The sequence below is a fragment of the Ictidomys tridecemlineatus genome, chromosome 15, assembly GCF_052094955.1.
Source record: "Ictidomys tridecemlineatus isolate mIctTri1 chromosome 15, mIctTri1.hap1, whole genome shotgun sequence".
NCBI classification, from domain to species: domain Eukaryota; kingdom Metazoa; phylum Chordata; class Mammalia; order Rodentia; family Sciuridae; genus Ictidomys; species Ictidomys tridecemlineatus.
In genome coordinates, this window is record NC_135491.1 from 35,003,186 (window position 1) to 35,024,444 (window position 21,259).

Sequence of the window (21,259 nt, forward strand, 5' to 3'; positions counted from 1 at the left end):
TTCTGTTTTAAATATTTTTATTGAAATGACAATGAAATAAAAAAGAACAGTGACCATTTTAATCAAACTCTTGCTTTACAAATATAAAAATATAACCAAAACTTCAAACCATTTCTTTTATACATTTCCTATAAACAATATCAGAAAAATTCTCAAAGCCAAACTGTAAATGGTACTTGTAGTAAACCATGATGTGAATACAGTAAAAGTTCTTCTTTTGTGGTGCTGGGGATTGAACTCTGGGCCTCTCATGCATGCTGGGCAAGTGCCCTACCACTGAGCTCCACCCCCATTCAAAGGTTTCATTTTTTTAAACATTGATTTTTCCTTCAATAAAACAGCATAACCAACATATTTGGGGGGGGGGGTACTGGGGATTGAACCCAAGGATGCTTTGCCACTGAGCTACATTCCCCAGCATTTTTTATTTAATTTCAAAACAGGGTCTCACTAAGTGGCTTAGGGCCTCACTAAATTGCTGAAGTTGGCCTCAAAGCTGCAATCTTCCTGCCTCAGCCTCCCATGTCACTGAGGTTAGACACGTTTGTCTGCACTTGGCTGTTAATCAACATACCTTCCCAACTTTATTCTTAACAATTCCTGGGATTAAAAAATACACCTAACTTGGCTTAATTTAGATTTATAGGTCTTAGTGTTTTTTCCCACAAAACAGGTTTGATACTTATGAGCTAATATTAAAATGCATTTTATGGGGATGGTAATATAGCTCAGTGGTAGACTAATTGGTCCTGGGTTCAATCCCCAAAATGGCAAAACAAAAGAACAATAGAAATTTAAGGCTGGGATGTAGCTCAGTGACAGCACTTGCTAAGCATGGGCAAGGCCCTGGGTTAGATCACCAGCCCAGGAAAAGGGGGGGGGGGGTGATGCATGGCTCAAGTCAAATAACAGTATTATTTATTATTTCTCATTATACGTTTATTTTCTTGGGGTGGAGCAGGTACTGGGGATTGAATCCAGGGGTGTTTTACCACTGAGCTATATCTCCAGCCTTTTAAATTTTATATTTTGCAACAGGGTTTTTCTAAGTTGCTGAGGTTGGTCTTGAACTTGCAGTCCTCCTGCTTCAGCCTCCAGATTCATTGGGAATCCTAGGCTCTCATTACACATTTAAATAACAAAAGCAAATCCATTGAAATGAGTTTAACCCATACAATAAGTGATGTAAAAACAAGTGGAATAAGTATGGGAACATCAAGTCTTATATTACAGAAGCTGACTTGTATTACAGAGAAAACCCACTAAGCCTTCTTTAGCAAGGCAACATGTAAAGCTGCAAATTCTCTGCAACAGCCTTAGCGATCAGCACACATTGTTCCAAACATACTAGTAAAAACATTAAGTTTGAGGAACTAAAATATGGAAAAGCTACTCCAAGCATTTCATCTCAGGTGACTGAGCAAGTAGTTTAAATAGCTGAGGGCCTAAGTGTCAGATTATTTAAGAAAGGAAACTGTAAACTGACAGTTGCTGGCCTGATGAATGTGAAGGTTGTCCTCAACCTCTTTTGTAAGAAAACAGACCTGCTATTCGATTATTACATTTTATCCAAATACAATTAATGCTAATTTAATGGGACCTTTAAATTCCAAAAATAACTGAATGCTGGTTATTCAAAAACTTTGAAATATGTTACAGTACAAATTATGTACAGAACTATGCCATTTTAAGTATTGCCTACTTTTTTAAAAAAAAGAAAGAAAAAAATTAAAATGCTTAAAATAGCATAAAAAAAAATCTCATTTTCCTCTAAAGGGATGTCAATACTGAATATGACTTCAAACAAGAACTAAAACTGAACTAAAAAGTTCCTCTCCCTACTTTATTATAAACATTTTGTAGTGCCACTTAGTATACTGTTTTAAACAGAATATGTACTACTTGGAGTATTCACGGAAAATAAGATAGCATAAATCATGGTTATAAATTGTAAAAGTGGGCTTTCATTTATAAACAACCTGGGACACAGTAAGTACTCAAAATATGCCTGTTAAAAACTATCCAATATTTAGCATGAAGATCATTGGAATGCAAATTTTAAAACTTAGTTCTTGAAGGAGTATGGTAAGAAATTATGAATCAGACAATCTTAACATTAATCAGTGCCCACATTCTCTTTTAAGGCTTAAAATAAACAAACCAAATTTTAATCCCTCAGGTTCTATATCCACTATGAAACTTAAAATACTGGGATCCAAGTTTTAGTTGGTGTTTGTGCAATATGAATTTTACATTCAAAACCAGATCTCTTACATCCCCAAATCAGTAACCCAGCCAACTTAAAGGTTTTGCTCATTAGGTTCTGGTATACAGACGACTGACTGTAGAACTTGTACAAGTGACCAAGATTTTCTAGGTCAAAGTGTGAGTTACAAAGGGCAATAACTGGCCTTGAATCAGATGACTTCAACTCAAACACTCTTTAGACTAACAGCATGTTTAAATCACTACCCTCCCAGAATTGCAAGAGCTCACATCTGAAATGTTATCTTTTCACTTAGATGCCAAAGCAGTCATGGGAAATGAACTGGATCAACCTATCTGCATCTCTATATTCTCCAACCGGAAGGATCAACTAAAGACTCTAGCATAATGTAAATCAGAGGGACAAGACTGTTAGCCCTTGAGGGAAGAGGACTATCCAAAGGATTAGTGACTTTTTCAAAGGACAAAACTCTTCACTTTTGGTCAGGAAGACTGGTACTCATCTATTACAAAGAATGAGCACAGGTACAGTCAATGCTTCACAACTGTGTGAATATCTGATAAAACTCCAACTAAATAAATGTGAATGTTTACAATTCCTCAGCCACTCTTGGCCCGATCAGGTCTGAATAGGGAAGAGCATGACGTATCTTTGACCACTCCATATTCAGACTACCAGCCTTGTGATCAGTACCATAAAAATATATGAACTAATCAAAAGTTCATCTCTACCTATCAAAACTTACCAAACTTGCAAGCTATACCTTGCAAGATTTCTTTCACATTAATCCTGTAGTCAACAAGTCTATAATGATGCATAAACAATATAGTTTTGACCATAAAATAATGGTGCAACCAGCAGAGTCCCATTGAACCTAACTGGATGGTGTTCGTGTAAGTTTTTAAAAATTCGGTACTTTTCTCTTATGCTGACAAAATCTGTCTTCTACCCTGCACCCAGAATTCAGTTGATTTTGATTATTCCAAAAAAAAAAGAAAATTTAAAGGCTTTTGTCACTTGCTAAAACAAGGCTTCCATCTCTATGGATATAAACTCAAGTTAGTTGAGATAACTCTGCAAGCTGAGACTTTATAACCTAATAGTATTACCATGGCTCTAAGGATAATTAAAAAACAATTTCACAATAGCACAAATAATTAATAAACCCACTGTATAAAAAAACACTACATGAGCTCTATCTAAAAGGGTCTCTTTTTTGTACCAATTCCCATGACTTTGCTAACCCAGTATATTTTAATGATTTCCCATATGTTTAATATTTGTTGTTACTAAGGCCTAGATGGCTGTAAAACATACTGGTAAGTTAATATCCCGGGAGTTCTCAGCAAGAGAATGCACAAGAATGTAAAGTGTGGTACAGGAATTGCACCTTGGACTCAATCAGACAAATAAGCTCCCAAAAGTAATGAAAGATCCTCATCACAAATATCAGTAATGGGTTTGGAATATGTGCCCCAAAATGGTACTGGAGCAAGGGTCCCACAAACTCAACTAACCTAAACTGCCACTGTTTTAATGTTCACCAGCCTAAAGGAGGGAAAGAACAATCCTCAACTTTTGAGATTTTCAAAGTTTAATGAGAAATTAAAAAAAGAATACAAATAGAAAGAAGTTTGCTCTCTTTAATGTTGTACAAAAAATTATGAGTAGAACCAAAAGTAAATAAACATTATCACATTTGTTTACACCACTCTCTAGTTCCTCATATTAACTTTACTATTCAAACAATAGAAAGTAGCGGCAATTTAGGGATTGGGAAAGGGATAAAAACCAAAAAAACTTTACTAAGACGTTTATTCTTCTACACTGTGTATAGCTGTGCTCACAGAGACGGCTTCTTTTACTTCTCCTCTGCTGCAGGTATTCAGTTGTATATAAAATTGAACCTGAATTTTAAAAAGAACAATACCTTTATTAAAAACAGTATTTGTTACATAGTTTCCACTGTAGATGATAAGGGAACTAATCAGGATGTTTCTACCCTCCCTTGACATGATTACCATTTTGTACCTCACCAATCATTACCTTCTACATTAGATAAGTGTTGCTGGATATTTATATTGAAAAAAAATTAAAGACTATATATTTGATTAATTGTCAATTATCAAGTTCCTTGAAGGCAGGAAAAGTTTTTACATGTCCTTGTATTCTGATCACTCAGCACAGTTCTACACCCAACAGGTAGGAGTTTAAATGAACACTTTTTTTTTTCTTTTCATTTTTGAGTACTGGGGATTGAACTCGGGGGCATTCAACCACAGAGCCCCATCTCAAGCCCTATTTTTTGTACTTTATTTAGAGACAGGGTCTCACTGAGTTGTTTAGCGTCTTGCTGTTTGCTGAGATTGGCTTTGAACTCGAGATCCTCCTGTCTCAACTTCCCAAACCACTGTGCACCACCACGCCAATCGATTTTTTTTTTCATATACCATACTTCAACTTATAACTCATCAAGAGACCAAAGTAGAAGAACAAAAGACCAAGTTTGATTAGTGACTAAGTAGGCTGATTTCATATATAACAATCTTTCATACAGGGCTAAAATCACTACTGAAGTAGTTTTTAAACTAGCATTTATTTAGTACTTACCTGGAACCTAGCACTGTTCCAAACATTTTACATGTTGTTCCACTTTTTTCTCATATACAGATGAAGAAACACGCAAATGGGTATAAAAGTTTGTCCAAGGTCACATTATCACTACTGAAAGTATAATTCAAATATAAACACTGACATAGACTCTACATCCATAATCACCATGGTATTATACAATTCTTATCTGGTTAGTTCTAAAAACTTTAACCAATACAATTTTTTAAAAATCCATTTCTCATCAATTTATCTGCCTAAAAATTTAAACTCCATGTAAAAATTTGGAAATTAATCTCATATGCCCTAATTTAAGCCAAATATAGTAAATTCCAAAAAGGAAAGAGAATATATTATACCAAGAGATTCAATTTCCAGAGTTTTATATAGACTCCCTTATACACTGTTGACTATTTCACCACTACCTTTTTGAATGAAGAACTCAAGCTTAACTATAGAGAACATCAGATCTCAGGAAGCAGTTGCATAAATGTCAAAACATCATGCCAATTGGTTTACACTTGACCTCAAGAGTCAACCTACAGTTTTAGTTTCCTTAAACACTAGATTTTGTGAACTGCCCCTTCTCAAGTGGCTCTGAATATTTTAAATTTGACAGTTTAAATGGATGAGAAAATGTGCAACTTTCCATACCTGCTCAACAGCTGAGGGAGACTAGAAATGATGGGTCCATATCCTGGTGCATTGTCATACAATTCAAACAGTGGTGCAGCTACCAGCTTGTAATTTTTAGGGACTGCAAACAATGCTAAAATAAACAAAACAGGATTCATTTTCTGTAACTTCTCATATAATCACTAATTCTATTTTATTTCAAATTAATACACAATTTTAAATCTGAAAAACACGTCTAAGAAAAAGATAATTCTCATCAATACATTTTGATTGCGTCTTCTATGCTAGAGATCAGTCACACATTTGAAACTAACCGATTCTCTTAAGAGATCCATGGTATTAACAACATGTACAACTTGATTATAAGTACTGCTCCAGGAGAAAGGAGAAAATAGCCTTGGGGTTATAATTCATTTTGAACCCCATTATAAAACCATTGTAAAAAATGGAATCATTTCCCTGGGTTAAATCCCTAGACTCCCTCACACCTCTGGCAAAAAATGAAAAATACTACTATAATCTGGTATGTTAGGTTCTAAATTTACTTCTCCCTCAATACCATGACTGGCACAACTAAGAGAAACTAAAGTAATTCTGCATGAACATGCCACAGTTTTGGTTTTACAATTAAAAATAAACAAAAAAACTCTAGTAACCTGGAAAAAACACAAATAGAAATATCCTTGAAAACATTCTACAAGTGTTTAGATGTGCCTTCAAAAAACAAAATAACTGTGGTGCACAACTGTAATCCCAGTGACGTGGGAGGCTGAGACACGAGAATCATGAGCTCAAAGCCAGCCTCAGCAAAAGGCAGGCACAAAGCAACTCAGTGAGAGCCTGTCTCTAAATATAGGGCTGGGGATATGGCTTAGTGGTCAAGTGCCAGAGTTTAATCCCTATTACCCCCACGCCCCCCACCAAAGAAAACTTACCTTTCTCTTGAAGTTGAACCAGAAACAACTTCTTATGTTCCTTAGGCTTTGTAATGTGTGCAGGAATATATGGATACTAAAATAACAAATGAGAGTAATTTGTAGTTTTCAAACCAACAATTCTTTCTACCTCCCCACCTTTAATTATCAATATCTCACATTTCAGACGCTAAGGCTAACTACGAACCCTTCTCAGACCAAGTTCTTTATATTCTAAACACAATTTTAATTTAACATGTACTCCATCACATGCGTTTGTTTATTCCCCAATACACTGTAAACTGATGGTAGAATATTATTTTCTAGTTTCCAATTACCAGGACGGATTACCTAAAAGATATACTAATAAATAAGTATTTTCATTCATATAAAATAACAAGTAGTACTTGTTATTTTATATGAATATAAAATTCAAGACAACTAAATATGAAGTCACATAATTTATGGCCCTAAGAAATTTACAACATGATGAAGTTTGACTTTACTGTCATTACTGTTTTAAAATATCATTACAAGGTAAAATGCTCTAGAATCCTATGTGGAACATGTTTACTATGTTAAAAGTTTAAATATAGCCTGTGAGGTATTTGACAAGATGCTTTGTGTTCCTTCTTCCCTCAACAACACTCCTAACTACACATACACAGCACACACTAGACAAGCCAAGTAAGTGGAGTTCTGCCAATTGGACAAAGTATAATTGCTTGGTAAAATGGAGAAAATATTTTAGACAATTTAAAGGGGTAAAAAGAATTAGAGAATGAAACTACTAGATAAGAATGAACAGTTTTAGGGCTAGGGGCATAACTGAGTGGTAGATTGCCTGACCAGCATATGTGAAGGCCTGAGTTCAATCCACCAAAATTTTAAAGAACAACAACAACAACAAAAAACAAACCTAAGGGATTTTTCTCCTAACCCTAGCATGTATACTTAACAAAAACTTCTGCTATATCTCCCCACAATACATTCAGAAATTTATTTTGCTTCTGGAGTTTTATTTGAGGGCAAGAGAATTAAAAAGTGCTGAAAATAGACTTAAAAGGAAGGTAGAAAAAAAGTAGATGCTGCCAAAAGGCGGTATTATCATCATCTACATTTTATAACTTCTACTAAAAGAGACCAAGAACCTTTCCCAAGATGACTCTGCTAAGTAGTGAAGCCAAAATTCAACAGCATCTGTTCAACTCTTTATCTAATTATAAAAGTCTATGTCACTTTTCATTGTGTTACTCACTGGCTCCTAACCAGAATTCGGGCTAGGTTCATTATACATCACAGCCATTCCTAAAAAAAATGGTTTGAGGTGATGTCCAAGGCTTTGGAGGTCCCCTAGACACATTAGCAGCAGAGAAACAAACACACTAGCAGCTAAGATCTGAGAAGTGACTTAAATAGCACATAAAAAATAAAAAATTAAAAATAAAACCTGTGGCTCCCATATAACAAAAGCTCCCAAACTGTGACCAAACCAATGTGAGTGCCATTACCCTAATTTTCTTCCACTTGAAGCTACAGTTCCTTTTTTTTTAAGCCTGTCTTCTACAGTCCTGGACTTAATGTCTAAGGCAATTACACTCTTATCTGAAAAGACTGTAGGGAGCTTATAATTTCGTAACTTCTTCCCATTGGGGCCTACCTAAAATTCTAGGTTTACTAAATAACTATACAATCCTTTTGTACCTGATACTGCCAGGACTTCGGCAAAGGGAAGCATTCTAGGACCATGGCAGGGGAGATGGATGAGAGTATTCAGAAAATAGACTGTAAAGCAATTTCCAATTAGGTCAGATAATGTTCAAAAAACCAAAATCAGTTAAGAATAATTGCTCTGATTATTTTTTTCTTTCCACATTTTTTTTATTCGTGCATTATAGCTGTACATAATGATGGGATTTGTTTGCTCTGTGTCTTTTTGAACAAAAAGCAATTTTTTTTTTCTGTATGGAATTAAAGCCGAGACACAGACAGATGTGTTCTCGGCAATTCTTAGGCAGTGTGCACTAGCACTTCCAAGCCCTGTGTCCTCCTATCCCTCTGCTATGCAAGACAGTCAAATGAGAAAGCACAGAATCATCTTTTGTTTGGCCAATATTTTGTGGATTGCTTGACCTAGAACATCCTGTCATGCAAAGAAGCTATCAAGCCACAGGGCTTTTGGCCAAAAGAATGCAGGATCCAACTTTAAGATGTTCCTTCACCAGCCAAAGTAGGAAAATCTAAGCATCAATAACATTATCAATCACTACAATAGATTAAAATACATCAAATATATTTAAATTCTTAAGGTCATACTGACACTTCAAAAGGTTACTGAAACATACTTTTTAAAATATATTTTAGTTGTAGCTGGACACAATATCTTTATTTTTTTATGTGATGCAGAGAATTGAACCAGTGCTTCACATATGCTAAGCAAGCACTGTACCACTGAGCCGAAGCCCCAGCCCCTAAAACATAATTTTTGTGCCCAATATGACAGAACCACATTCTCCCTCAGATTTCAGGGCAGCTGTGTTTGGAAGTGTCAGAAATTTCCCTGCTTTCTGCTATTGTTCCGCTCCCTGTTTTTCAGAATCTGCTTTTCAAACCCCAAAACATCTCTCAACTCATGCTCAGACCCAACATGAAAGTGCAAGGGAGTTAATGTAACTCTCACACGATGGGGAGAGGGGTCTCTGGCCTTCTTTCTTCTTTTCTGTGTGTGTATGTGTGTGTGCACATACCACATTTTTTATTTGCTTATTTCTTGCATTTGAAGTACTTTTTAATGACATCCTTGACCTGAGATTCTTTGCCATAGTCCTTAAGCACTATAAAACTGTTAAGCACTTTAAGAGATTTGCCCTTTCAATCAATTTGACAGAAGCCTACCTATTCTCCCAGTTTCTTGTTGTCATCTATCTTAATTAGGCTGATATTGTGCTTAGCACAAAGGGCCTCCTCAAACTTGACACACATGGGCTTATTACAGTCGGATGCAAGCACACAATGAAGGCCTTCTCTCTCCTTTTTTTTTTTTTAGCTTTTTTTTATTCATTTATTTTATGTAGTGCACGTGCTAAGCAAGTACTCTACCACTGAGCCACAACCCAGCCCCTGGGCTTGTCTCTTATCTAAGGTTCCAGCAGCTTTGCATATTCCATGTGTAAGGCTTTCATGGATGAGGACAGTCTTCAATAATGACGTCCATCATACCTCCAGCCGCTTTATACCAGATGGGTAAAGCCAATCTTGAATGTACCTGAGCCTCTGTGGGACTCAGCAGCGGCAGGGAAAGAGTCTGCTCTGTCTTTCTGATGGGCAATTCTGAAGTACAGTCCACATGGCTGCTGATAGTCCTTAGCTGGATTCATTTAGTTGCCCTAGTTGCCCTCAGTTGTAATAAGATCAATAATAATGTTCCTCCTCCTCCTTTAAAAAAAAAAACAAAACACATTCTGCAGCTGCTACTCTCCTCTCCCTCTCTCCCTATACTCTTCTGTTTCCTGTAATCACTTCCCAGAACTATCTGCACCAAAGTCTCTTATTCTGAAGAAAGTCAAGTGTCTGCAGGATGCTAAATAATGAACTCATTCTTCTGAAGACTGGTAAGAAAAAAAGAATATTTTTTCTTATACACATTATACACCTCTTTATAAATAAGCAACAATTTATCTTTACATAAGTGTTACAAACCTAATGAATTCACAGATCCAGGAAATTCTCATCAATTAGTTAATATTATAAAACGAAACAACCAGATATTCTAAATACCAGATGGGGATGCCAGTCTCTAGATGACACCCAATGATCCCTGTCTCCTTGCATTCACACCTTTGTGGAGTGTTCTCCCAATGCACTAGAAGGTGATCAATAACGTACATCAGCATCAATGGTATTCCACTGCTTAGATGAGGTATAAGAAACTGTAGCTTCCCCTGTAGTCACTTTCACTGTCACCCACCATCTCTTCAATTACAAGCCAATTGAGGAAGCCAGTTGTATTACTGAAAGTTATCCTTTGGAGATGTTCTTATGACAAGTAATTGAGGGAGGCCTTGTGTCAACAGCCAGGAAAAACTGAAGCCTTTAGTCCAACAGCCCAGAAGGAACTGAGGGGTTACACATGAGCTTGGGATCAGAGCCTATCCCAGCAATGCAGTCCCAGTTGCCAATTTAACTTCATGAGACCCTAAGCTGAACTACCCTGCAAGGTAGTTTCCAGATGCCTAACCCTGGGAAACTAAGATAACACATTTCTGTTATTTAGGCCACTAAGTTTTGAGGTATAGGTTGATTATACCTTATCAGAAATGCTTAGAACCAAAGCACTTCAGATTTTGGAATTTTTTTCAGATTTTTGGAATACTGGTAAAGACTTAACCAGTTGAATATCCCTAATTAAAAAATCAAAAATTCTAAAACCAAAAACTTTTTGAGTGTCATGTCAACCACAGCACTCTCGACTTAAATGCTTGATTTTTAGGAATGCTCAACCTGTAATCTGTTACACAGGAATAGATATATAAATATATCATCAATGATAAGCCTTGTTACTCCCTCTTCTCCCCACATAAAGACTGAATTCAATCTTTTGATCAAACTATCAATTTATAGGACATACAGGAGAAAGAAATATGTGTCCAATGAAAAAAGGGGGATGCAAATCAGCAAAGGAAACACTAAGACTTTAAATAGCTTGTTTTCATCATTAATAAATTACAAAAAGAAAGAGACAACCTGTAGGAGTTAAAAAAACACTATGCTAATTGGAACAAATATAAAATAGAAATAATCAAGACAGTAAAAACAGTGACTGGATATGATATTATGAACTATTTCTCATTTTTTAGTACAATAATGGTTTAAAAGGCCCTTATCTTTTATGATTCAAACTAAAGTATTTACAAATGAAATGATATCTAGGATTTGCCTCACAAAAATCTAAGCAGATAAAAACATGTATGACCATGAATTGGAGGATGACAGTAACAGGATTCATTTATTACTAGTCTCTCTATTTTTGTATATTTTTTAATTTTTCCTTTGAAAGAAATGAATATGTGGCACTGTCATTTGTTAACTAAATGAAGGAGGGGAGAAAAGAAAACTCAAAGTCAAATAGTACTTTGATCATTTTTTAAATGTCTAGAATTTAATCATCTTTTTGTTTCTCCAAATGTCCAGCAAAGATAACTGAACACTGACCTGAGGAGGTTCAAAATTTGGTCTCCACCAGTTACCAATGCAGTCATCAATGACCCAGTCTTGCAGGACCCCATCTTGACGACCCAGTATCTGTCAAAAGAAATGACATAGCTAGTAAACTAAATATACTTACTCACAAACACCCTTCTTTGATGAAGAGACTATTTCTGGCAGCACTCCTAGTAGAGACATACAGCTAGTTAATGTGCCTTCCTTATATAATTCCTTGTTTATTGTCTATGTCATTCTGCCCAAGATAGACACTGTTGGTTCAAAATTAGCATTCTACTATGAACATAATGCTATATAGGGCCAACAAATCTGTTACTGTGCTCTGGGTATACACAGAAAACCCAAGGTCATCAGACAATTACATAAACCAGCAATACAAGAGTTTCTCTAGAATCAACTAGAGCTTCTATAAATTCTCTACCTAACCAAGTTAGAAATATTTTCAAAATACACAATCTTCGTTTTTATTATTCTGTTTAACATTAAACTTAGTTAACTTGATCAAAAGTATAATCTACACATTTGCATTGTTCAAAATGGTTCTAGAAGGTTCATATAGTAAGAAAGGGAAGTTATCTGTTCCGCTTCACCTGTTCCCACTGGCTGCAACATTCAACTCAGCTGTTTATTCCTGTTGCCTCTATTTTTAAACATATTGTTTTAGACGACCAGAAAACTCATAAAGATAGTTCAAAGACTTTCCATGTGCCCTACACCTGGTTTCTCCTTTTACAACTAATGAACCAATACCAATACATAATTACCAACTGAAATCCATACTTTACTCAGAAATCTTTAGTTTTTCACCTAATGTCCTTTCTGAGTCCTAAGATCCCATTTAGGATATCACAATATATTTTTCATCATTTCTCCTGGGGCTCCTATGGACTATGCCAGATTCTCAGACTTTCCTTGTTTTTCATGATCTTGACAGTTCTGAAGTCTACTGGTCAGCTTCTGTAGAAAGTCTCTCAATTAGACAGATAATGAATCTTTGGGAGGAGGACCACAGAGGCAAAGTTTGCCACTCTTACAGCTTCACATCAAGGGAACCACCTACCACTAATATCAACCTTTATCACCTGGTTGAGGTCGTGTTTGTCAGATTTATCCAACGTAAAGTTACATTTTTAAACACATTCTTTTATGACCATTTCTTGATTACTTTTATTTTATTGCTGGGGGGGGGGGGGAATAACCAGAGATTGAACCCAGGAGCACTTAACCTATGAGCTACATCCCCAGGCTTTTTTATTTTTATTTTGAAACAGTCTCCCTAAGTTGCTTAGGGCCTAAGTTGCTGAGGCTAGCTTTGAACTTGAAATCTTCCTGCCTCAGCCTCTTTGAGCAGCTGGGATTATAGGAATGTGCCAATGCACAAGGCTTACTTTTCAATTTTAAAAACCTAGAAGAACCCTATAATCTCCCTCTATTACACAAGAGAATTTAGATATTAAAACCATATCACCCACTCAATACTTTTTCTCCCTACATTCTCTCATTATCAACAAATTAATATACTTAGGTAGATCAGTCACAATAGTAACTAGTAAATGACAATTACATTTCCTTATTTGTACAACTATTTTTTTTCTTTAGTGTTGATAAATGTTTGATTTCATTTACTATCACTATATTTACTCCCACATAATAATTTAAATTTCTTCCCAATTTAAGCATCAAATTACTCTATCAATTTCACTTTTTCAAAGAGATGTTATGCTCCAATCTACACTAGATGCACTCAGCCCTGCTTCACACAGCTAGAGTCTTAGGGCTTCCCTTGACCTTTCTCCTACAGTTTGATGCTCTCTAATATTCTGATCCTATATCTTCAGTCTTAGTTTACTTCTTCATTGTGGTAGTGAAAACCCTCTGAAGTTTCCTAAGCAAAGGTACAAGAACTAATACCAGTTTTTGAATCTCTTCATGTCTGGAAATAACTATTTTACCTGTACCCTTGACTTGTAAGACTTTAGACAGGAAATGCTAGGATGGAAATCACATTCTCTCAGAATTACAGGAGCATGCTCTAGTATCTTTTAGCTTCCAGTATTCTTTGTTGGCAGTCTGATGCCTTTCTGATTTTGATGCTTATATTAACGTGTATGGCTGCCCAGCCACTCCCCTCCACTTTGGAAGCTTTGAGTACCTTCTATCATCATTGGTCTAAATTTTCATAATGATGTACCTTCGGGTGGATTTTTAAATACTCTTTTATAGAGGGCAGGCCAGGAAGTCTTTTCAGATGTCCTTTGGGCTTAGGAAGTTATCTCAAATTATGTTTTGCTAAATCTTATTCCTCAGTTCTATTTACCTATAATTTATATTGGTCATTTTAAAAATGAACACTAATTTTGTTTTTTTCTAATCTACATTCTTTTTATCTTTTCATTTTATTTTATGATAGTATGAACTACCTTTTAACCCACCACTGAGTTTTTTGCCCTAACATTTTAAAAAATATTCATGAGGTTTTATTTTGGGTTGGTTAAAATCTTTTTTAAAGGATGCTTTGTCTCATAGATACAATATCTTCTCTTTTTAAAAATACCTTTATTTTATTTATTTATTTCTATGTGGTGCTGAGGATCGAACCCAGTGCCTCACACATTCAAGGCAAGTGCTCTACCACTGAGCCACAACCCCAGACTCATAATATCTTCTCTTATTGTACCAAGAAAATTAATCACAGTTTTGTCACTGAATTTTTCACTTCTCTTGAATTCCGTTTTTTAAAAAATGTATGTATGTACACATGTACTTTTGTTGGAGTCCAGGGCCTTGCTCATACCAGGCAAGCACTCTACCAATGAGCTACATCCAGCCCCCTTTTGCTTCTTTTGACCTCTCTTATTAAAAAGCCTTTCCCACAAGTCTAACATACTTGTTATCTGCTCACAATTAAGGATAAAGCATAAGAGGTTGAATTAACATCTCTGGGTGAATGAATGGCAGGGCTATGCTATTTCTTCAGGAAGACTCCCAAATAGCATCACTTGGGAGTTTTCCTTAGACTGGTCCCTCTCTCCAGAAACAAAATCTTCAGCCTTCTGCCTGGGTATGTAAGACTAATTGTTAACATTCCTCAGCTGGCCGGATTTTTTTTATATAGTTCTGCTCCATCTATCACTAGATGCTCTGAGCTCGCTTCAGAGTTGGAGATATTATTCAGGATGGAAACTTTCACTTCTCCCCATCCCCTAAACCTTTCAATGAAGGTTTCATTCTCTGATTCCATTGCTTTCTCTGTAGAATCAATCCCCAGCCACTCTGCCTAACTGTACAGAGTAGAAGACAATCTAGCTATATAAATACACCTTTTTATTTCATATTTTTTGTCAATGGACCTTTATTTTATTTATTAATTTATTTATATGTGGTGCTGAGAATCAAACACAGTGTCTCACACATGCTAGTCAAGCTCTCTGCCACAGAGCCACAACCCCAGCCCTACAATACATCTATCTTATACAGACTTATCTAGCTTTCAACCCATTCAAGCACTGACCTTCATATGTACCTAGCACCTCTAATTCCTCAGACTCTGGTGTTCTTCACAGTTAAATTCTACTCTGCTCTCCTTCTGGACTGAGGCTTCTGCTAAGTCAATCATTATTTGCCCCTCCTAGCTCCTCCGAAAATTACGTTGTTTCTTTTTGCACTCCTTCAATCCTATTGGATTTATAAGTTTTTAAAGATATCCCTTTCCTGCCTCTTTGGTGGGGTTTTCAGAAGCATAGGTAAGTAGGTAGATTCAATCTACGGAAATGAAGAGTTATAATGCACTTTAACAAGTACTAGAAAGGGGCTGGGGCTGGGGCTCAGGCTCAGCGGCACTGCACTTGCCTGGCATGTGTGAGGCACTGGGTTCAGTTCTCAGCACCCATATAAGTAAATAAAGGTCTATCAACAACTAAAAAAACAATTTAAAAAAATCATATTAAAAAGAAACAAGTACTAGAAAAACAACCAAATAAGTTCATAATGACAACTTAAACCCAAGTGTTAGTATAATGATTTTCTGAAAGTTGAACTTATACTTAAAGTTTATCTTTAGGTGATTTTAATTCTGGTTCTCCTTTACTTCTCTGTGCATCAAGGGTTTTGCAGAAGGTATGGATTAATTTTATTATTTAGAAGAAGACTGCATTTTAAATATGAAAAAAAATCAATCATTAAAACAACCTACAGTTTTCAGTATCTACATATTTGAATCCAACTATTAAGAGGTAGACATTAGAATGATTTTCTTAAAAAAGTAGTACAATTTGGGCAAATTTTAGAGACTTATTTTGGAACAAAACTATGAGCATTCATGTCTCCAGCTCCACTACAAGTAGCAGTATAATATCAAAACTATCTATATCCCAGTATCCGTATCTATAAAATAGGATTAGTAATAATAGTACCTACTTCCCAGAGCTGCTCTGATGATTAAAGGAGTGACTATAGGTAAAACATCTAGAACACTGTCCAGAACAGTATATACTCAAGAAATGCTGGGCTTTTATTTATCATTATTGTTACATCAACATCTCAATTTTTAAAACATTTAGATAAACTTATAAGTTCAACTTTCAGAAAATAAACATTATACTAACACTGGTGTTTAAGCTGTATTTATTAAAAACTAAATATTCAAAATAAATTTATCCTTTTCACAAGACAAAAACAAAATTATATATAAGTTGATGATATTCAGATGGGCAATTAAACCGTCAAAGTGGTTAAACAGAAAAATACCTCTGTCATTAAGCGTTTTAGTCCTTCAACTTCATCTTCTCCTGGGTTAAGTTCACCACCAGGTCTGTATAAAGGTTAAGAATTTCAGCTTTCAACTTAATACAATTTGGGGATAACAACAAAAACACAATAGTAATTATTTCTCTCAATGTCATATAAGGCACTCAGAACAAACAAATGTCAAAAGCAGGGGAAAGAACATTCTGGAAAGTTGAATTCATAATGTTAATTCATCAGACTAACAGTATATTGTGCTGGTTTTAAACAGAAAAAATATATAACCCAGTATAAACATAAAGGTTAACTACTGGACACCAATTCATCCCAATATTCTCTCTGAAATCTATCCCATAATAATGGAATCTAGAAATGCCCAGAAAGCATAGACCACATTGTTTAGGTCTGGACATTTTTAAAGAATTTCAATCTATGTTTCTGAGAACTTTCTTTTTTGGTATAATTAATCAAAAAGCCATGGGCCAAGTAAATATTAAAAGATTTATGAGGTCAAATGATTGAACTATATTAAAATGAGACTAGAAAACACCATTCTAAGAAAGAAATAACATCAATTGCTCTTAGTAATGCTATGCTGACATCTGGAAACTGAGCTTGAACTAATCTGTTCCATGGGGTTTCTTCCAAGCTCAATCATTAACATCGATAATATTAGAAATGTGCAGATTTCTATTTAGAAAAATAAATGAGCACTGTCCTGGAGAAAACACACTTTTTTTCCTTTCAAAAGACTCCACTGAACAGTGTTTGTTGAAATGAATAACCGACTAGGGACTAAAACTGTTACATAAGCCAGCCAACCTATTAAAAGTTGTCTTGCTGTTAATTCCAACACCACTTACAATTTGAAGAAAGTTGTTCCCAGCTGTAGCAGTAACACATGGGGTAGCCGGTGCTCATGTACAATCAGAACCCCTTCTACAGTCCTTCTCATTCCAATTTTATCAAATTCTTCCCTCATGCGCTGAAATCTGGCTGCAACAGAGCTGTCCTTCTCATAGAGGGGCTCTTTTGTACCAAAAGTATAATTGGTAAGAGGGTACCTGTGATCCAAAAATAAACATCTATTATGAGAACTGATAACCATAATTTTCCATAACAGATACCAACTACATCAAAAGAAAATATAATCAAAAGTGTTATCTTTGTGCTCAGAGACTTAGGATTTGTCCAAAGTTACACAATTAACAAATGAAATAGCAGAGAATAGAATATTGCTCTCTGAAGTCTTGAAATCAGAAAACCATTATGATCAAGTAGCTACTCCATAAATGAACTTTCAGGCATAGATAATGCTACTATAAGGCCCTTAAATGCTTAGAGAGGTGGTTATCTAGATATTGGTAATACTTTGGTTCTAAACCACAGCTTGCTATATCAATAATTACCAACCTGATTCCTCTAATACTCTAGTCATAAATTCTATTAACTATAGGTGCTAATAGCTAATCCCCCCTTTTCCTATATACTAAGCATTTCTCTAATTATTTTTCATTTCTCGAAGTCAATTATGATCAAATTTTTCTAGCACCAAAAGCTTTTCCATATCAACTTTCCTAGGTTCTTTCCTCTCTAAACCTACAAAGAGGCCTTCTTAGCCTTCTGCAAATTATTCTATTCAGTATCCTCATTCTTTCCCGCTCATTTGAATCTTCTACCCATCATATCTAATCTGAATACACTTTTCCTTATCAAGAACTCAAAATATGGTTTATATTGTTGAAGATAGCTGTCATCTTATTTAGTAAAGATCAATTTTTTCCTTACAGAGTTAAAACCCCACATGTATATTTTATCACAAGCCACCCTGTAATACCTTGATTATATAAGCCTTTCAATAAAAATGTCTTAGCCACATTCTATGAAAAGTCCTTGACATACTACATACCCAATCCACTCTATTTTTTTTTTTTTTAAGGGAATTGAACCCAGGGCACTTTTCACATCCCCAGCTCTTTTTATTATTTTGAGACAGGTTCTAAGTTGGTGAGGTTGGCCTCAAACTTGTGATCCTCTTGCCCTGGCCTCTAGGGCAACTAGGATTATAGGCAGGTGCCAATGGGCTAGCCACTCAGCCATTCTTGAAAAGAGAAATCAAAATTATCCAAACAAAAAAGTTACTTTAATTACAGAAGCCAAATTCTAGGCAAAAATAAAGTAGCTTTAAAATACATTAAAAAAAATATCCCTTCCAGGATGCATTAAAGATTATAAGGAACTGTTCCCAGGAGTCCCAATGGTAAATCTAACATTGTCAATGTCAGCAGGAGCACACAGCACTATGTGTCAGGTAATTTTTAAAAAATACCTTACATAACATATAGTTCTCAGAACCTAAATTAGAAAGATAACACATCTCTTTTGAAAGAGCCAGCTCCCATAGCAAGAAGGAGATGTTATCAAGATGAAAAGTTTGAATTTTCAGCTGTGAAATCAAAGTGCCAGCCCAAATACATACATGTTATGCTATTATAAGCATCATAAAGCAGGGGCTGGCTACATCTTTCTTATCACTCTTTTTCCTGTATTAGGCACACTGCCTGGTACAAAGTAAGCATTCACACGGTATTTCATAGATGAAAATACTCTGGGGGACAGGGGACTTGTTTTCAATTTAATAGATCATTACTCAGCCAGAGGAATTGCCATTCACAACACAACAATTATTTCTAAATATCATATTTATATGAAAAGAAAAGTATTATAAATCGATTCATAACTTTTTTAATATATTGAGGATTTAATACAGGGGTGCTTTACCAATGGGCTACATCCACAGCCCCAATACATAGCTTTTTTCTTTTTAATATATTGAGGATTTAACCCAGAGGTGCTTTACCAATGGGCTACATCCCCAGTCCTTTTTTTATTTTAAGACATTTTGTTCATAGCATCAATGCTACATAATGGCTTGTTGCAAACTGATCCGGTAATCAAGTAATCAATGCAAAAACATACAAAAGCTCAAGTGGGACCTAGTTCACATCATGACTGAAAGTAATACAGAAATTGTGCTTTCATCCATTTTTAAAAGAACTTGTCTTTTCCATTTCATAGGAATCTTATATGAGGACTTTTAAAAAGTAGTATCAAATTAAAGCACTACTACATGTTAATGTAATTAATACCTAAGGTTTTAACATTTATACACATGACTATCAACTAATTCCAAATTTTATAAATCTAATATTTTTATTATCCAAATTTCCAAACCAGCAACTGCTTTGCCAAACAACAATAAACATCTTTTCTATTTCAAGACACTTGTTTTATTTGAATATAAAACACTTATACTGTCTTACCAAAAAAAAAAAAAAAAGCAGCAAATCCTTGCATTTTTTTAAACACAGACCGGTATAAACTGGCCACATCCTCCATTATGGTCAGCACCACACTGCCTGAAAATCAAACTCTAAAAATCAACCAAAAAAAAAAAAAGCATACTGACCACACACACACACACACACACACACACAACACACCTGTAATTCCAGTAGCTTGGGAGGCTGAGGCAAGAGGATCTCCAAGATCAAAGCCAGCCTCAGCAACTTAGGGAGACTCTGTCTCTAAATAAAATATAAAAAGGGGTGGGGATGTGTCTCAGTGGTTAAGCGCCACTGGTACCAAGAAAAAAATATATATATACAGACAATATCTTGAGCAAGACACACCCCAAATACCAATTACTTGTACCGCAAGATTATGTTTGACAGTGACCTTGAAATGCAATGATATGCTTAAAGAGAAAGGTATGTTGAAAAGAAAAGAGCCCGCCATGGGTTCTCTGAGGCAATACTCTGGTTCAGTCCACTATCTAAAAGCCCCACCACCATAACAGCGTCCATACTCCCAAACTGAGGCCTACTGATGCCCGGGATGCTGCTGCTGAGTTAGACAAGACATGTGAATGCACAGGGTAGGCCAGGTATCCCTGAGCAGTTAGATTAAAGGTGGTGTATTCGTAAGGTGAAATACTATACAACACTTAAAAGGGGGGAGGGAAACCCTAGACCCTTGCATACAGATATGTCCCGAAATCTTACTCTGTTAAAGTGAAAACTGCAAAAAGGATGCTGTTACACCATTCGTTTCCAGTAAACACACACAAAGAAATACCCTACACGTGACGTGAAAGTATAAACACTGAATCGGAAAGATAAAAACCACATTTTGAAGCTGGTTACCTCCGAATAGGTGACAAAAAATTAATTCAAAGCAAACTTCGATTTCACCAGAATGAATAAATTCAGAGGAATGAGAACAAGCTCTGTTTTCAAATGAACGAAACTTCCAAGAGGACTCTAAGCCCCAGGAGCTATGAGAACAGGAAGGGGCCTGAGGAAGAGAGGAAAGTGGCATCCCCGAGCGGGCGTCGGGGTGGCGGGGAGGCGTGCAGCTCGCGGACCCGCTCAAGGCGCGCGGGAAGCAGAAACGTCTCTAGGAGCGCTCCCAAGGACAGGGATGCCCGCCAAGGCCGCGCCGCACTTACAGGTTGATGGTGCGCTCCAGGGTGAGGGGCTTGGTCTGCTGGATGTACTTGTTGCCAAACTGGGTGACCCCCCGGGGCCAGCCCGTCTGCGAACGATTGGGTGGAACCACAGACATGCTGGCGAGCTCCGGAAATGGCGGGGAGCAGAAAGCGGGAGTCAGGGGAGACTTTCCCCGTGCGGGCAGCGGTTATCAGCGTCCCGCTCAGCAGCCGCCGCCCGCCATTAACAGGAGAGCGCAATAGAAGGCGAACGCACGCCGGAAGTGAATCCGGGCTCTCTGGCGGCAGGAAGTAGAGAGGCGGAGGCCTTTCAGGCCGAGAGCCATTTAGCCAATCGCTGGCGAGGTGATCTCAGTATCTGAAGCTTCCATTGATAAATCAGATTATGGGTTCCGC

At 36.3% G+C, this 21,259-nt stretch overlaps 1 protein-coding gene across 1 annotated transcript; it reads right to left on the bottom strand.

Moving 5' to 3' along the window:
* Positions 1–21,130, bottom strand: Nudt21 (nudix hydrolase 21). The gene is made up of 7 exons (XM_005318194.5): positions 20,864–21,130; positions 17,217–17,417; positions 16,357–16,420; positions 11,599–11,688; positions 6,409–6,484; positions 5,492–5,606; positions 1–4,134 (listed from the first exon to the last, which is right to left on the bottom strand). The coding sequence occupies exons 1-7, from the start codon at positions 20,977–20,979 to the stop codon at positions 4,113–4,115; spliced, it is 684 nt and encodes a 227-aa protein (XP_005318251.1). The 5' UTR covers positions 20,980–21,130; the 3' UTR covers positions 1–4,112.
* Positions 21,131–21,259: the final 129 nt, after the last annotated feature.